This window comes from Mauremys reevesii, linkage group 5, assembly GCF_016161935.1.
Source record: "Mauremys reevesii isolate NIE-2019 linkage group 5, ASM1616193v1, whole genome shotgun sequence".
NCBI lineage: Eukaryota > Metazoa > Chordata > Testudines > Geoemydidae > Mauremys > Mauremys reevesii.
The window spans coordinates 90,041,868-90,060,478 of record NC_052627.1 but is presented as its reverse complement, the minus strand read 5'-3'; the positions used below and the strand labels follow the sequence as shown (position 1 = coordinate 90,060,478).

The window sequence follows — 18,611 nt, the reverse complement described above, 5'->3', positions numbered from 1 at the left end:
AAGATTACTTCCAACGCACACAAATGTTCACTCTTTAAAATTGACTTTGTGTGTTTCCAGATACTATGTATGCCAAATATCAACATTGCAGAGGGAAAAAAGGGGGGGTGAAGGACAAGTCCGGTAGCTAGTGTTCATTTTGGATGCGTTAGATTACAGGTTCAGTCCTCTGCTTCACCAAAGACTTTGTGTATGATCTTGGACAAATCAATTGGGCCCTGTTTCTGTGCCTATTGAAGTAAATGGCAGTTTCCATTGACTTCAGTCACTCAGGATCAGTGTTCTGGTCTCTATGCCTTCGTTCCCCATCTGTAAATAGGAATAGTACAGTAGAACCCCGTGTAACCAAGTCTCTGTTATCTGGCTTTCCATATTAATCAAACCACCAGCTACCTGGGGCTGACAGCGGGAGTCTCGGGCTCTCAGCCCAAGCCCCACCGCCCATTCTCCATTTTATCTGGATTTTTGGTTACCCGATCTGGTCCCAGTCCCAATTAGACTGGATAATTGGGGTTCCACTGTACTTCCCTACCTCACAGGGATTTTGTGGGGATAAATACAGTAAAGATTGTGAGACACTTTACACCAGGGTAATGAGTACCTAAGATAGACAGATATGTTACATATGATTGGGTTAAACCAATGGTTCTCAAACTTTTTGTACTGGTGACCCCTTTCACATAACAAGCCTCTGAGTCCCGCCGCCCACCCCCCTAAATTAAAAACACTTGAAAATATATTTTAAACACCATTAAAATGTTGGAGGCAAAGCGGGATTTGGGGTGGAGGCTGACAGCTCGTGACCCCCCCCATGTAATAACCTCGCAACCCCCTGAGAGGTTCTGACCCCCAGTTTGAGAACCCCTGGGTTAAACTGTAACTTACTGATTCACACACTAGTCCTTAAAAACTTGCACACTTATCTGAGAAAATGTCTTCACCTATCTTATTTAGTATAGCAGTTGACAGCTATATTGGTTAAAAAAATCTGATAAAATACTTGTATTTCAAAAGAAATTCATAATTGCTGTTTCTGAACCTGTGCCTGTTCGTGACTGTCTTGCAGAAAAGTCAGACATTTGTGACACTGAGCAATAACAGAGCCCAAAATAAGTTATTCAAACTGTTAAAGCAGGCTGAGAGCTGTTCTTCAACCAGGAAAAAAATCCTAATCTTTAAATGTACAAAACCTAATGGTAACATTCGTTACGCTCACAGGAATATCAGTGTCCCCAATGATACCTTTCATAAGGTTGATACAAGACTTAGGAATGCCAGTTATTTTTCTTCTCTGATGTTTTCCGTACGCTTATCATCATGGAACTCCTCAATTGTTCTATTCAACAAAATGGGTTGGAGGTTTCCTTTAACACTTAAATGAGGAGGATGTGCGGTGTTATCACAATGAACTTTAAAAGCAGAATGATGCCAAGTCTGTTACAGTACACGAAGGAGGGGAGAGAACATGTGACAAAAACCTCCAGCGTAAAGCCAGAATTTCCTTCACTGAGCCACAAATTGATCTTTGTCAAGACAAGCATTAGACTTTTTTTCTCTTAAAATCACACACCCACCACACAACCCAACAACCTGATGTGGCAAAAGCTGGCTGTGAAATAAATACTGATTCATAACTCTTTCAGAAGATTATGAATTGTGTTCTCAGTACTTGTTAGATAGGCATCCTGATCTGATTTCACTCTTCCAAATACAAAATGTATACTGGTAATACTGTGTTTGGTATCAGGACTCATAATTGATGGAATGCTATTCCCACGCAAAAACGTAGATCAAGTAACTTGGAACTCCTCAGACTCACCAGGTATAAAGCCTGTTTGGAATTTATTTGACAAAACATTTTTTCAATCAGAAAATGCTGATTTGACAAAACCAAACTTTTTGCATAAATGTGTCTGTGTTTATTCATTGGCCCACAAAAGGAGAGTGAATGTATAGCCAGTTGACCAGGGTCAAGTCCCTGCTTTGCCTGATTCAGAGCAGGGACTTGAACATGGATTTCCCATATCTCAGCTGTGTGTCCTAACCACCAGACTACTGGCTCCTGTGTCTCTGGAATAGTTGCGAAAAGGATCTTTTTTTTTTTTTTTTTTCCGATGCAAAATGAAACCGTAGTTTTTCACAAAATGGAATTCTTGTTTTCTGACCAACCCTAACCAGGAACTAGAATGATCATATATACATTGTAAGGTAATTTAGATCAACTCTTTGTGATGTTAGAACATACATAGAGGAGCTTACATCTGAAGTGATCAGTTTGTGTGGCAAGACAGAAGATCAGATTCAAGAAAAACAAAAAAATCCCAAAGCACCAAAAAATTGACAGTAAAAGGCTAATAGACCAGGTATTACAAAAGCAACTTCAGATTGAACTGAAACATAGATTTTTAAGTGTTACAAAACTTAGATCCACCACAAGATGTCAACATTGACATGTCATGACGGTATCATAGATGCTGCAACAACTGTAGTTGGTTCCTAGACAAGCAAACCTAAAATCTGCAAAAGTGAGGATATGTGGAGGAAAAGAAACAAGCCAAAGCAAATACAGTAGAACCTCAGAGTTACGAAAACCTTGCAAATGGAAGTTCTTTGTAACTCTCTGAAATGTTTGTAACTCTGAACAAAACATAGTGGTTGTTCTTTCAAAAGTTTACAACTGAACATTGACTTAATGTAGCTTTGAAACTACTGTGCAGAAGAAAAACGCTGCTTTTAACTATCTTAATTTAAATGAAACAAGCACAGAAACAGTTTCCGTATCTTGTCAAATCTTTTTGTTTAATGTAATTTTCTAGTAGTTTACATTTAACACAGTACTGTGCTGTATTTGTCTTTTTTGGGGAGGGGAAAAGGAGGGGTGTCTCTGCTGCTGCCTGATTGTGTACTTTCGTTCCAAATGAGGTATATGGTTGACCAGTCAGTTTTGTAACTCTGGTGTGCATAACTGTGAGGTTCTACTGTATATCCATTCCTCAAAAACATCTCCAGAAAAAGTAGCAGCAAAATATCTATATATAAAACAAAGGACAAAGTAGTGAAAAGCAGCACGAGACGAAACGAGAGGAGGTACATGGATAACATTGCCAAAGGAGCAGAAGTGGCTGCTGAAAGAGGAAATATTAAAACACGTTATCAACTCAGCAAGGTTCTTACTGACAAATTTTCACCAGCCAGAGGGCTTATTAAAAATATACAAAAAAGGACCTTAAAAGAAAAAGAAATGAGAGCAATTGGCCAGGCACTTTCAAGAGGTGCTAAACAGATGAACAACACAAGAAACTATTGACTTTGATGAAGAAATTAAGCATCCAGTGTAACGCTGCCTGCAATGACTCAAGAACATGAGTACCAACTTCAAGGCAAACTGTTAGAATGCAGGGCACAAACCCCAAATTGGTTGTGAGTTCTATAATTAGATTTCACCAACCAGTTATCAAGTGAACTCCTCAGACACTATAACAGCCTTAACAAGGAGTCACAGACAGTCCCTTTGGGTACTCTGATCTGGCTCGACATCTAGGGGAGCATACCTTTGTGATAGATGATCCCTTACACCAAGAATCACAGCAATATTCAGGTTAGTCCCTGTCCCAAAGGACCAGGCACTTACACCAGGTCAATTGCACCTTAAATATCACCCCAAAGACAAAGCTTGTAACCAATCCTACAATGACTATATAAAAATAATGAAATAGAAAAAGGGAACAAGAGAGTTATTTACAAGTTAAAGCAAGTTAACATATATACCCACAGAGTTGCAGTCTTAAGTTTAAAAAAAAAATAGAAGCTTCTATAATAAGCAGGCTCTATATGTCCTTTAGGGCTAACCCAGGCTCAGCAGCTGAGGGTCTCTTGCTTATTCCTGGAAACACATAGCCATCCCAGAGTCCAAGCATCATATAGATAATTAGTTACTTCTTCTTAGGGGTTTTATTCTCTTCTTCTCATATCCTCGGACTCCTCCCATCGGCTGTGTTTGCAGCTCAATTTGCATTACTCATCCTCACAGAGAGGAAAGCAGGACAACAAAAGTCTTTTGTCCTCTTGTTGATGGTACGTAGGGAAATTCCGGTTGCAATGTCCCTCAATAGATCATATGATATTGAGGGAACTTTCCTTTTGAGAAGGGTGTAACAGCTTGTCTTGAAGATCAACCCTTCATGCTAATTAATGGCTCTCTCCTGTCTGGTCATTTACAGTGTCACAGGAGCTCACAATGTAACCGTTCAAATATTGCCTTACAACATGGGCTACAGATGTTATAAGTGAGATTAATGCATGTAGAACTCAGAAGCATCCAATAAAATCTAAACACTAAATACATTCTTAGAATTCTAATACTTGTTTTAATAATACTAACAAACGGGAGCCAGACTGATTCCAGCTATGTATTTGTCAGTGTTCAGTTGAGACATGGGGACGTTGACCTGAGCTGGCACCTGGTCTGCCAGAAGCACACTCAGAATTAGAGATAACATCTCATGCCACAAAGTGAAAGACAATAAAAAATGTAAAATCTGAGGAAGCTACAGGCGAAGACCAGGTCTTGCAGGAAATGTTTAAAACGTGCGATAATGACCATTGATAGAATTACCCAATTTGTCAACATTATAATCAAAATATCAGAGAGGTGACCTAAGCAACTGCAATAACAGGAAGGTGCTCTTTAGCAAAATATACTGGGACTTTCAACACAGAAATGCTCTGCACTGCTACTAAGCGTAAACTCTGAAATTTAACCAAATTTAATGAATCAGAAGAGAAAGAACTCTGAATTACATAGGCATAAATGCATCTTAAATCGGTGTTGTAAACACTTGTTTGTTACTGAAAGAAGTGTTTTTGCAATATCGTCTTAAGCAGTATAAAGGAGGTGGTTGAAGCAAAGCTAAGGCAAGAGCAGGCTGAATTTCTACCCAGAAGACCATGTGTCGACCAGATTTTCACACTTAAGTGGCTGCTGCTTTCCAGAAAGTTCTGAAATTGTACCCCAAGAGTGGCTGCTTCATCTACAGTAGGGATCCTTGAACTACAGTTAGGATGAAAAGTAACTGGTGTTTCTATAGCATGGCCAATAGCGGTAAAGAAACAGAGTTTTCATTGGGAAGTCTTACTTTGTTGTATATGTTAAAACAATACAGTGCTTAATATACAGGTTGCCTGCAATTTAGCAGTAGTTTTCATGATGTGCCAAGAGTGAACAGTGGTGCAAATGAGAAATATTGAGATAACATTTTAACTTTGTTTTTTCGCTTCCAACAGGAAAAGGACCAGCGCAGCCTAGATATAAATACTGCCAAGTGCATGTTAGGACTTCTATTGGGAAAGACATGGCCTCTTTTTCCAGTATTCCACCAGTTCCTAGAGGTATACAACAAAGTTTCAGTTTGAAACAGATTCACGTTTTATGTGGTTTTTCTCTGAAATATTAATATTTTAATTATATTAGTACTAGTAGACTACTGAAATACAACTCAGTGCTTATTTTCAAAATTGTCATTTTGTAAATTCATAACACTTAAAATGCACCATCCAAGCCCTAAAACTACGCCTTCCATCGGTTTAGAGCTTCAATAATTATCCTGTATTGCATTTGAGTTCTGTTAAAAACCTGCAAATATTAAAAACCTGTGATTTCGTTCACATTGTAAACTCCAACTTTGTTTTAGTAACTTTTCCCAAAAGTTTAGTAACTTACACTTCTTATCTTAAACAGCAATCAAAATACAAAGTTATCAACAAGGACCAATGGTGTAATGTGCTAGAATTCAGCAGAACAATTAACCTTGACCTCAGTAATTATGATGAAGATGGAGCATGTAAGTATTCCTTTAGTTTTCTCCATATGCCCCTACTCCTGCAGCCCCTCTTCCAAGATTTATGTAAAATATAATTATTTGATATCTCTCTACAGGGCCAGTGTTGTTGGATGAATTTGTGGAGTGGTATAAAGGGAAACAGATGACATAGGAGTTTACTATGCACAGCCGCTCAAGAGTCACTGTTACCACAGTTGTCAACCATTAGCCATAAACTGCTGTTTGTATCAAAGCGCATGCTGCTTTTCTTGCACTGTATCCCTTTTGCAGGGAACTTTTGGTGTTTGCTATTTAACAGGCCAGCTATGCTTGCTGTGTAGCATTGTTCTCTTTGAAGGCTGCTTTGCATTTTGTATTTACACTACAGATTGGTGAGCTTGCCAGCATCCTCACTGTGATTATGTGTATATTGCTGTCTAAATTTTGTATATGTGTATAAAAAAGCTTCACCTAGGGATTATTTCTGGAGAAATGTATTGTAAAAATAATTTTGTGGCATATTTCTAGTCACCTTCAATGAACATGTAACTTCTAGTTTTTGTTTTTCATTTGGTCTCAAATGTAGCATTTCAGAAAACAAAATTAAGACTGTTTGAACATAGTTATCATGAGCAGGAACTGTTGGCAGTTCTAATTTTACTATTTAAGATGCCAATTTTTGAGACAAGGAGAGGTGCATTATGATTTTCTTCACAGGCATATGTCAAACATCACTTTTGTTTAGTAAGAAGTATTGATGTCTTTTTTATTATTATTATTTACTATTATTATTATTATTAAAATTGTATTAGTTGTACATGCCACAGATGATTTCCACTTGAAGAAGAAAGTACTGGCTTTTTAATGTCAAAACTGCAGTAGTTTGAATATAGGTACAAGTGAACAAATTAAATTACCTTTTAAAAATGGGTTTTAGACTTTTGTAAATTGCCTTTGGCATGTTCCTTTTATTTTTGGTGTACCAAGACTGTTTGAACTATGTTGCTACAAAGTGAAATTTAAACTTTTAATCTAAAATTAGTGTTTAGCTGCGGAATTAAGGCTCATTATTCCCAGCCAACAGTTAAACCTGTGTTTAGTTTTTGTTTGTAACTTTAGTCTTTCTCATGCTATAATTTGTGTTTCTAAGTAAGTAAAAATTATATTGAATAGTGAAAGCTTAAGTACTTTCATGCTGGGGATTGGATTTTCCTGGCCAAATGTCCATTGCAGGCAGTGGGCACATTAAACACCAGCATTAAGGAGTTAAATATACAATACCATTAGTAAGGGCCACTTCTTAATTTCATTAATTTGATTATCTGTATAGGAAAGTTTTAGCCATTTATTTGAGGAAAATGAGTGGCTGGGATGTGTTTTAAGTTCTGTATTTTGTCATGTCATCTTTGACTTCCGTTTCATAAAATAACATCAGTATTAATTTTTTTAAAATAGATTGTCATAGTTTTTGGTGCTATTAAACTTATACTTCGGTCCCTAAGGATTTGTGAACATGGTCCCAAAATGGTATATTTTAACAAAGTCGGCCACTGAATATTTTGGAATAAAGCAGTAACATTACTTTGCTGCAGAAATATTTTTAAAGGTATTAGTAGTTTTGAAACCTTTCTAGATTGTGATCCAAAAATGTACCTTATGTTGAATGTGAAATTTTCAGCTGTGCTGAAGGCACTATTCTGCTCTATAATGTCACTGATAAAACTCCTGTTCACTTCAGTGTGTGCAGAATTAAGCATAGTTGACCAAAAGCATACTAATCTTGCTGCTCTGGACCAGAGTCACAGTTCCTTTGCTATTAGTGGTCATTTTGTGTTTAAACTTGTTTTTTCCCTAATTCAACCACCTAAGACAAAAGTTACATATGTATATCCAGTATATGCGCATATACAAAATCTATAATCATGTTATGGTAAAATGCATATACTGCCTTCCCCCACCATGTTTTGTCAGGGGATTAAAAACAAATAGAAATCTTAAATTTCATAGTGACAAAGCATTCATAATTGTTGCCTGTTTGTAAGCTATTATGTTATACCATGATTTACGTGTTTGATGCCACTTTGCACAAGTCCAGTAATTAAATGGTGTGTGGTATTTAATGTTTACAATAAGTCTCTTATTAAAACACATGTGTTTTAATAAGACTTCTAATGTAAATGTATATATTACAGTGAGTATAGCCATAGGGAAAATATCTGTGGAGCTACTGGTTTAGTTCTTTAAAAAAGTAAACTTGGAAGCAATATAGCTTGTAAAATTAGGCTAAATAGTGGTTGCTAGAAAAATAAGTAAAACCCTATAAGTGTTCTTACATGTTAGGCTAGTTACAATTCCAGACAAGTTTTTAGCACAGTGGCACAGTTAAAATACAAGATTTGTTGCGTAATGAATTTTATATGTCATGAATTATCTGGTTTCCAATAATGGAGGCAGAAGCCAAAGAAACTTGTAATCATTATAGGTATTACTCTCATAATCAGGGTCAACAGAAATCTGTTCAGATCACCCAGATGTTTTTTGCAGATTTTACTGTGTTTAACGGAATCTAAAATTTAATTAACCCCTCCCCTCACACATGCACTTTTTACGGTTACTTGTGCTGGGTAAATTGATATACTGCTCTTATTTGCTTTGCATACAGTTCATGGGGAGAAGGGCCCGAGGAACTGGTTTGAATGTGAAACAGGTTAATAGTGACTGAAAATATATAGTTTTTCATCTGCTTCCAGTTACCTATATGAGTCTCCAGTGAGTTTCTAATAGGTGTCCTCTTAAATCAAATCACTAATATAGCTGCAAATAATTTTCATTTTTGTTGGCATTTACAGTGTAGAGGCCAAAAAAAAATGGACCCAAGACTGAACTAAGCCTATCCATGTTGACTAGTTAATGTATGGAAACTTGCACTCCCATTGCTTGAGCTGTATCAGGTCTGTGGATAAAAAGAGGACTTCATGGCTTTCAGTGATAAATCTCAAAAGCACTACTCTTTTAAAAAAAAAAAGTGGAAACTTGCTAAGCAGTTCACTTTGCTTTTTGTTCTGTACACTTTTCTTTACATGTAATGAAATGACTGGTACTTCAGCTTATTCCTTGTTTTGCAGGAGAAGATGCACAAAATTTTCCAGCTTCTTGGCCTTGAAGCAAAATCTGAGACATAGGTCATTGTGGCAAAGTGTTGCAAGTTCTGTACATGTTTTTCTGATGTAAAATAATTGTGTAGTTAAGGTTTAATGATCTGTGTGTTAACTTTGTTTGGTATTAAAGAGAAATGAGGCAGTGAGTTGGTTAGTGAGGAAATTAGTACCCAGATACTACAGTGTTTGGCATCCTATAAATACTTAAGATCGATAGATGATGGGATTTGTTAGAGTTTCTTATTTAATAGATTTTAAGGATAATATTAATTACAGGAAAACGTAACAATATCAAATTTACACATATGATTCCTTCTATTGCCAAATAGACTAAAACAATCTAATACTAACAGACAGGAACTTGCTCCATTTAATCCTATGTATTACCTTTATTGCCTAGTCTAGATCAACCTCCCCCTTTCTTTCTTTAAGCAAGTCTGTTCAAGAAAGTGGCAGCTCCAGTTTTCAGTCTAAACAACCTATTTTAATATTTTTTAAACTACGATACAAATTTGGAATGAATGCATGTAGTGTATTTTAACCCTTTAATCATTAAGTTTTTGACTTTTTATATAGAACTGTAGTTTCCCAGTTACATCACAAACTCATTGTTTCATTATTTCATCACAGATGTGCCTAGTGCAATCAGTTAGTGAGACCTGGCATGAGGCTACTGACTTAATGTTCTGCAGCCTTATTTTTGGAGGGGTAGAAGTATACCTCAGTTTTGCTAGGATTTTTCCAGATTTCTGTTGGCCCTTGGTCACAAGCCTAACAAATTGTTAAATACTCTTGAAGTTTATACAGACAGCTTTAAAAGTTAGCTTGTGTCCCTCATTTTAATTATAACTGCTAAAATACCTCTTATAAGCCTTACTTTCTCCTTTCATATTGTTGTATATGTGTATAGACTCCATCCACCAACTAAACTGTAGGTTGTCTGTAAATGAGACCAAAATGTGGTTTGATTTTACATTATCACAGAATAGTTTCTACTGACACTGCTGTTACAGGAACAGCAGTTAATCTATAACTGTGAATGCTTTTATGTCTTAGGTATTTGCATCTTATTTGAGGTGTGCTAAAGTCCTGTGACTCTCAACCTGACTAAAGAACTGTTATGCCACCTTACCTGAGTTCAGCTGATTGGTTTTTAGGTTTTGCTGGAGTTAATGTAAAATGATATCCCACAAATAAACGGTATTTGTGTTGGTTTCAGAAACTGACTTCAGATTTTTCTGTGGCTCATGTTTCAAATATTCACTCATCTGAACTTGCCACACAAGGTGTTGGTCTAGAGCTGCTACTTAAATTCATCATAGCTGAGTTTAATTTCTGTTTACAACACCGATTTAAGATGCATTTATGCCTATGTAATTCAGAGTTCTTTCTCTTCTGATTCATTAAATTGGGTTAAATTTCAGTGTTTAGGCTTAGTAGCAGTGCAGAGCATTTCTGTGTTGAAAGTCCCAGTATAATTTGCTAAAGCGCACTTGTGCAATCTTATTATTTTTAATACTGTTCATGTAAAGGCAGATTGATTTTAAAAGGATATACTGCTGTGCTAGAATATACTGTATGCTTCAAAAGATATGTAAGGGGCTAGTGTAATGCGAAAGTTTTTTTTTATGCAGAGACAATTTCTCCGAGCTCATCTGTTCAAGAGGAACTGCACAGTGAGTATCTTTAGAAAATGGTCATTTCTTAAATCACACATTATTCAGGGAAAGTCCATAAATGATTTTAGGGTAACACTGGAAGAAGGGGTTGTTCAAGTAAGCTTAAGTTTTATTCCTGGGGGAATTCTGCGCCGCTACACAGGTGCAGAATTCATGTGTCCCGCAGATTCTCACTCCTCCAGCCCCTGAAAAGACATTCTGCTGGAGAGACGCTGCAATTACACCTTTTTCCCACCAGGTGCTGCTGCAGCACCAAAAGGGAGGTCAGCCAGCTCTGGTCCAGAATAGCCAGCCACAGAAAGGGAGGGGGAAGTGGCTGTGTTCTGCTGTTCGGCTGTGACCTGCCCCTGGAAATTTCCACTGCTTGCATCCGAAGAAGTGGGTATTCACCCATGAAAGCTCATGCTGCAAAACATCTGTTAGTCTATAAGGTGCCACAGGATTCTTTGCTGTGTTCCTCATAGTACCCTGCCCATGGGGTCAGGTGAGGAGGCACAGGATATAGGGTGGGGGGACAGAGAGGGGCACATGATGCTGTGGCGGGGTCACATAGACTGGGTTTCAAAAGGCTAGTGGGGGGGACAGACTGAGGTGAGGGCAGAGGAGCTAGTGGGGTGACAGAATTGAGCCGGGGCTGAATGGAAGTCAGGGTACAGGGCCACATGGAGATGGGGGAGAGGGTGCAGGGACACATGGGGTCAGGGGCAGGAGGGGTGGCTGAGTGGGGGTGCAGAGACACATTGGGGAGAGAGAAGATTCAGGGACACATGGGGACAGGGACAGATGTGCCTGACTGAATGGGAGAGGCTAGGAGTCAGTCAGGATCTGCATGGGGGAGGCTCCCCAACTCCCTAACAATCTCTCCCTCACCTCCCAAAAAATTTGTTCCATACTTCTCCCACCCATACCCAATAACCCTCCAAGTTCACTCCCAGGCTCTTTCCCAGCAATTAATCCCCCTCCTTCAGCTCCTCCGTTTCCCCTGACTCCCCCAGGCTTTTGCACTACTTCTGAGGGGTGCAAGAAATACATTTCTGTATTGTAGTTTAAATTAATTATTACTCAAAGTTCTGAATTAATATGCCTATAAAGGATTCTATTTGTCAAAAAACATTTCCTGAATCTTTTTTGTTGTCTGTATTGTTACAGACATACTTGCTGACAGGTATTTTGAAATAAATTATCAAAAGTGGCATGGTTATATTGTGTTGTTTTGACAAATAAAATATACAGAAATTTGCAGAATGTTTAAATACTGTGTGCAGAATTTTTAATTTTTTGGTGCTGAATATTTAATTTTTTTGGCACAGAATTCCTCAGGAGTATTAAATGTAAGTGATTCTTTATTTTAGATGCTGTGTGAAAAGTCAAGTACATACATTTGTCTTTCTTTGGAAGGAGCCACTTTCAAAGAAAGTATCTGCTTTTTGTAAGTCTACAGTAAAGTAAGATACATTTTTTTTAAAAATCTGCTTTTACTATTGAAGTGCAGTTGCAAATCGGTTTTTGAGTTAGTGACCAAAAAAAGCAAATAATCCTGTGGCACCTTATAGACTAACAGATGTTTTGCAGCATGAGCTTTCGTGGGTGAATAGCTCATGCTGCAAAACATCTGTTAGTCTATAAGGTGCCACAGGATTCTTTGCTGCTTCTACAGAACCAGACTAACACGGCTACCCCTCTGATACTTGACCAAAAAAATGCAGAGAAAAATAATGAATAAGGTTGAGGCAGCTTTGAGAGCTCTGTTCTTCCTTGACTGGATCTTTAGCAGCTTTTTAACGTATGGTTCCCAAGCCTCACCACTTATCAGACTTATTTTAAAAGTGATTAAACTTGTTCCAGAGAAGCAATGCCTCAGATATATTTGAACTAATAACGAAGGGTGGGCTTGTTTTCTACAGTTTCAGAATGTAGGCTACTGCTTATATTTACTTGTTAACTTGAGCCTTGGTCCTCTGTAGCAACAGTATCGTAATGCTACTTCCCAAATAGGCTTGGGGGGCAATTATTTATTACAAGCATTTATTTTACAAACTCCTGTCAGGGATAGTCTAGATAATACTTTGTCCTTCCTCGGTGCATAGGATGGAACTAGATGACCTATCGAAGTCTCTTCCAGTCCTACATTTCTATGATGCTGTGTTACTTTCTTCATAATATCTGGATTCACTGTAAGTAGCTTAATTTAAGGCAAAAAACCCTCTCGTATATAAGTGACTACAATGATACACCATATTGCCTATCAAGGTCCATGACTTTAAAAAGATTGATCAGAGAGACCTTGTACGTAAATCAAATTATCAGGGAAACCTAGCTGGCACCTATCAAAAATCTAGGACAAATAGGTGAGTGTTCAGAATGTGGCCAGATTATGGTGTGTGAGTACTGGTGGCTGGCTGTATTCTGGAGGAAAGCTACCCTCAAACTCAAAACTCCAGTACTGTTCATAATGAACAAATGCATGACAGGGAGAGCAATGGCACCTTGTCCCTTCCACCCTCTTACCTGAGCTCAGAGAATCCTTGTCTGGCTGCATCACTGGAAAAGGGTAAGTCTGGAATAATAGTCTAAAATAGAACTGCAGGTGCATCTAATAAAGTGAGATAATAGAATCATAGATTGTTAGGGACCTCAGGAGGTCATCTAGTCCAACCCCCTGCTCAAAGCAGGACCAATCCCCAACTAAATCCCTAATCTCTAAATGGCCCCCTTAAGGATTGAACTCACAACCCTGGGTTTAGCAGGCCAATGCTCAAACCACTGAGGGCTTGGCTACACTTGAGAGTTGCAGCGCTGGGAGTTTACAGCGCTGGTCATCCAGCTGTGTAGGAACAGCGCTGTTGTGTGGCCACACTCACAGCTACCAGCACTGGTGTGTGGCCACATTTGCAGCATTAGCAGCGCTGTTGGGAGTGATGCATTATGGGCAGCTATCCCAGCGTTCAAGTGGCAGCAACGTGCTTTTCAAAAAAGGGGGGTGGGGTGTAGTGTGACAGGGAGCGGGGGAGAGAGAGAGTGGATTTTTGGAGCCAACACTGTGTGTTAGCTTCCTGCCTTGCAAAATCAGAAAATGTTCCCGACCCCTTACTCTTAACTCTTAACTGCAAACAGCCTGCATCCAACGGACTCCCTTTCTCCCCCTCTGCCCCCCACAGTTTCTCTCCTCAAGCAAACACTCACTCCCTGCCTGCCTCATTCACAGGGGTTATCTCATTTGATTGTTCACAGTCAGGTACAGATTGATCACAGCAAACAGGAGCTGTTTGTTTTTTAGATAAGCAGCTCCCGGAGCCATGGAGCTCCGGAGCTCCGAGTTCACAACAATACAAAGAGAGGCTGCATAACAAAACAAAGAGAGTAATTTAGTTAAAAGCATTCTGGGATATCTGCTAATACCCTGGAGGCCAATAACAGCGCTGGTGTGTGTTCACACTTGATGAGCAGTGCTGGATCACCAGCGCTGCACTCGCTACCCCAAGCAGACCAGGTGTTCAGCCAGCGCTGCAGCCAGGGAGTTGCAGTGCTGGATGTGCCTTGCAGGTGTGGACAGTTACTAAGTTGCAGCGCTGGAAAGCCTCCACCAGCGCTGCAACTCTCAAATGTAGCCAAACCCTCAGCTATCCATCCTCCCTCTCCATGCCTTCAGTGGATAAGACTTCTGTTTTCAATCAAGAGTTCAGAAGGTTAATGCTCATGCTGCTCTTAATGGAGCCTCTTTGTGGACAATCTATTTATCCAGTATCAACGGTGTATACCGTGACTTACAGCTTGTCTAAACATAAAGGTACAGCATTAATTATGCCAGTATAGTTAACAGTTAAAGCAGTACAGCTCCCATACCGTGGCTGCAGTTATACTGATACAAAGGTGCCTTATTCTGGTATAGCCTGTTGTACAGGGATGGGAATAAGCTATACCAGTATAACTGTATCCACACTGGCCGGGGAGGGGGGAAGGAGAGGGAGGGCTTACTGGTATAATTTCTGGTAAATCATCTCTAACTGAAAGTTATACCAATACAATCTTCAAGGTAGATCAAGCTTTACTGGGCAAACAAGGCTTGAAGAATTCTGATTTGGCAGATTTAATGTAAGCTGGGAAGAAGAAGAGTTTCAGATCACAAAGGGACTCTGTTCTGAACAGAAGGGTAGTATAGAAGAAAATGAGTGGAAGGAAATAGATGGAATAAATATTGAGAGGGTTAGGCTAAATGAAATGGTGGTGGGCGGAGGAGTAAGAGCTATAGGAAAGGACAGAGTTCAGGACCTTGTGGGGGGTGGTGGTGGTAGCTTGAACTTGATATGGAAGGCAAGGGAATGTCAGTGAAAGGACTCTAAGGGAGCCTCACGTTAATATGGTCAGAGCAGCTAAGGAAGAAAATGATGTTAGTGGCAGTATTTTAAACTGATTGATGAGGAAAGGGGGAGGCAAATAAGGCGGTTGCAGTAATTGAGTGCAATGCATAAACAAAGGTTTTAGTAGTAGGGATGGAGAGGAAAAAACTCTTAGCCCTGGTCTACACTAAGAGTTTAGGTTGAATTTAGCAGCGTTAGATTGATTTAACCCTGCACACGTTCACACAATGAAGCCATTTTTGTCGACTTAAAGGGCTTTTAAAATCAATTTCTGTACTCCTCCCCGACGAGGGGATTAGCGCTGAAATTGACCCTGCTGGGTCGAATTTGGGGTAGTGTGGACGCAATTTGACAGTATTGGCCTCCGGGAGCTATGCCAGAGTGCTCCATTGTGACCGCTCTGGACAGCGCTCTCAACTCAGATGCACTGGCCAGGTAGACAGGAAAAGTCCCTCGAACTTTTGAATTTCATTTCCTGTTTAGCCAGTGGCGAGCTGATCAGCACAGGTGACCATGGAGTCCCAGAATCACAAAAGAGCTCCAGCATGGACCGAACGGGAGGTACTGCATCTGATCACTGTATGGGGGAGATGAATCTGTGCTATCCAAACTCTGTTCCAAAAGATGAAATGCCAGAATATTTGAAAAAATCTCCAAGGGCATGAAGGACAGAGGTTATAACGGGGACCCGCAGCAGTGCCGCGTGAAACTTAAGGACCTCAGGCAAGCCTACCAAAGAACCAGAGAGGCAAATGGCCACTCTGGGTCAGAGCCCCAGATGTGCCGCTTCTATGATGAGTTGCATGCCATTCTAGGGGGTGTCCCTACAACTACCCCACCCCTGTGCTTCCCTTCTTCCCCACCCCTCCCGGGCTACCTTGGCAGTTATCTCCCCATTTGTGTGATGAATTAATAAAGAATGCATGAATTTGAAACAACAATGACTTTATTGCCTCTGCAAGCGGAGATCAAAGGGTGGGGGGACGGCGGTTGGCTTACAGGGAAGTAGAGTGAACCAAGGGGGCAGCTTTTCATCAAGGAGAAACAAACAGAACTTTCACACCGTAGCCTGGCCAGTCATGAAACTGGTTTTCAAAGCTTCTCTGATGTGCACCATGCACTGCTGTGCTCTTCTAACCACCTTGGTGTCTGGCTGCGCATAATCAGAGGGCAGGCGATTTGCCTCAACTCCCACCCACCATAAACGTTTCCCCCTTGCTCTCACAGATATTGTGGAGCACACAGCAAGCAGTAATAACAATGGGAATATTGGTTTCGCTGAGGTCTAACTAAGTAAACTGTGCCGGCAGGCTTTTAAACGTCCAAAGGCACATTCTACCACCATTCTGCACTTGCTCAGCCTATAGTTGAACTGCTTCTTACTACTGTCCAGGCTTCATGAGCCATGGGAGCAAGGGGTAGGCTGGGGTAAGTGCAACCGTGCGGTGCTGCCAACTGGGAGAGCAGCCAGAGGCAGAAGCCTCCAGCTGGCATGATATTCCAGGCAGGACTGAATCTCCATTAGATGAAACTTAAAGAAGAGAATGAGCTGGAGTCAGGGCCGGCTCTAGGCACCAGCGTTTCAAGCATGTGCTTGGGGCAGCACTTTTCAAGGGGCAGCACTCCGGCCCTTTGGCGGCGGCACTTTTCAAAGGGTGGCACTCCATTTTTGTTTGTTTGTTTTGGCGGCAGCACTCTGCCCCCCCTTTTATTTTTTTGCTTGGGGCGGCAAAAAACCTGGAGCCGGCCCTGGCTGGAGTCATTCCTGTTTTTGTCCAGGCGCCCCCAACTGACCTCACCGAGGTCAGCCAGGAGCACCCATGTCTCCCAGACACCCCTGACCAACCTAACAAGTCGGCCAGGAGCACCCACGGGACAACGACGGTTAGCAGTCGTATTGCACTGTCTGCCATCCGCAAGGCAAGGAAAGGGGATGCTGCAGTGTAGCACGGCAGTACACGTCTGCCAGCAGCACCCAGGAGACATATGGTGACAGTGAGCTGAGCGGGCTCCATGCTTGCTGTGGTATGTCGTCTGCACAGGTAACCCAGGAAAAAAGGTGAGAAATGATTTTTTGCCATTGCTTTCATGGGGGGGAGGGGGTTGACGACATGTACCCAGAACCACCTGCAACAATGTTTTTGCCCCATCAGACATTAGAAGCTCAACCCAGAATTCCACTGGGCGGTGGGAACTGTGGAATAGCTACCACAGTGCAACGCTCCAAAAACTGACGCTGGCCTCGGTCTTGTGGATGCACACCACCTACTTAATGTGCTTAGCGGGGACACACACAATTGACTGTATCAAATTGATTTCTAAAAAATCGACATCTATGAAATCGACCTAATTTCGTAGTGTAGACATACCCTTAAAGATGTAGAATACTCCACAGGATTTGGCAACTACCTGGATTGGTTTGGAGGAGGAGGGGAGTATGTAGTTTGCAAAATAAGATGATGGGAGGATTAGTGAATTTTTATAGTGAGGGACAAAGATTCAGGCAGAAAATTTCACATTGTGGTAAATTGAGCTTGAGTTGGGGGTGGAATATCAACAATGAGAAGTTGAATGAGAGACTGAAAAAGGTGGTGAAAGTCTGGAAAGGAAACCTGTATTTGAATCATCGGCATAGAGATATGGTTGAAGCTCTGGGAGTGGATGAGATTATTTGGATAAAATGTAAAGGAGAAAAAAAAAGCAACCAAGGGCAGAATCCTGAGGGAAGCTACCGTGGAAGAAAGGAGAGCCAGGAATCACTAGAGATACTAAAGGAATGATTGGCGAGAGATAAGAGAGAACAGCATCATGAAGCATGGGGAGGTCAGCTGTTAGAAGTGGCAGAGTGAGAATGTATGAGCAGCCTTCATATGAAGGAGGTCACTGATGTCCTTGATTAAAAACAATTTCAGTGGTGTGGAAGGAAAATACATTAGATTTCAGGTGACTGAAGAGAGTATTAGAGAGGAAAGTAAGCAGTGAGAGTAGATTAGTGCTCAAAGTGGTTGGTGCTAAAAGTTAGCTGGACTTTTAGTTTGTTATTTTAAGTTTTTTGTTTTGATTTAGACCTTGTTTTGGGGTCTTCCCAGCATGGTGGGTGTCTGGACTCTTCCTTCTACCAGGGACACATAAGCCAAAGTCCCCAGAGATCAAACCTTGTGCAAGTAGCAGGAAGCCTTTAGTTGATAGTGACACTCACCCCTGCTGGCTCAAGTGTTTGGGAGATGGCCACGTTAGGGATCGGTGTTCTGTTGTGGCTTCAAGAGTAGGACTATCTTCAAGACTCCCTCAGTCATCTAAGGGAGGCTCTTCCAAGACTCCTTCCTTAAATGCTCTACCAGATACATCAGCTGAAAGAGGTCATGGAGGATCCTGTCTTCAAGACTTGCCTCTTTGAGGTCCAGGGAATTTGAGTCCCAGTCTCAGAAGCACAAGCAAAAGACTGCATCTGGCTCCTTAAAGCTTAGGATGTGGGACTTTTCCTATAGAGCAGGGGTTGGCAACCTTTCAGAAGTGCTGTGCCAAGTCTTCATTTATTCACTCTGATTTAAGGTTTCACGTGCCAGTAATACATTTTAACGTTTTTAGGTCTCTTTC

At 40.6% G+C, this 18,611-nt stretch overlaps 1 protein-coding gene across 7 annotated transcripts in view; it reads left to right on the top strand.

Moving 5' to 3' along the window:
• DCUN1D4 (defective in cullin neddylation 1 domain containing 4) overlaps window positions 1-10,199 on the top strand; it is a 58,478-nt gene extending 48,279 nt beyond the window's left edge. For all 7 annotated transcript variants that reach the window (XM_039540344.1, XM_039540341.1, XM_039540339.1 and 4 more), the window contains 3 exons: window positions 5,284-5,388; window positions 5,738-5,840; window positions 5,936-10,199. In XM_039540344.1, coding sequence (XP_039396278.1) covers window positions 5,284-5,388; window positions 5,738-5,840; window positions 5,936-5,991 — 264 coding nt within the window. In that variant the 3' untranslated portion in view covers window positions 5,992-10,199. The remainder of the gene's footprint in view (window positions 1-5,283; window positions 5,389-5,737; window positions 5,841-5,935) is intronic.
• Window positions 10,200-18,611: the final 8,412 nt, after the last annotated feature.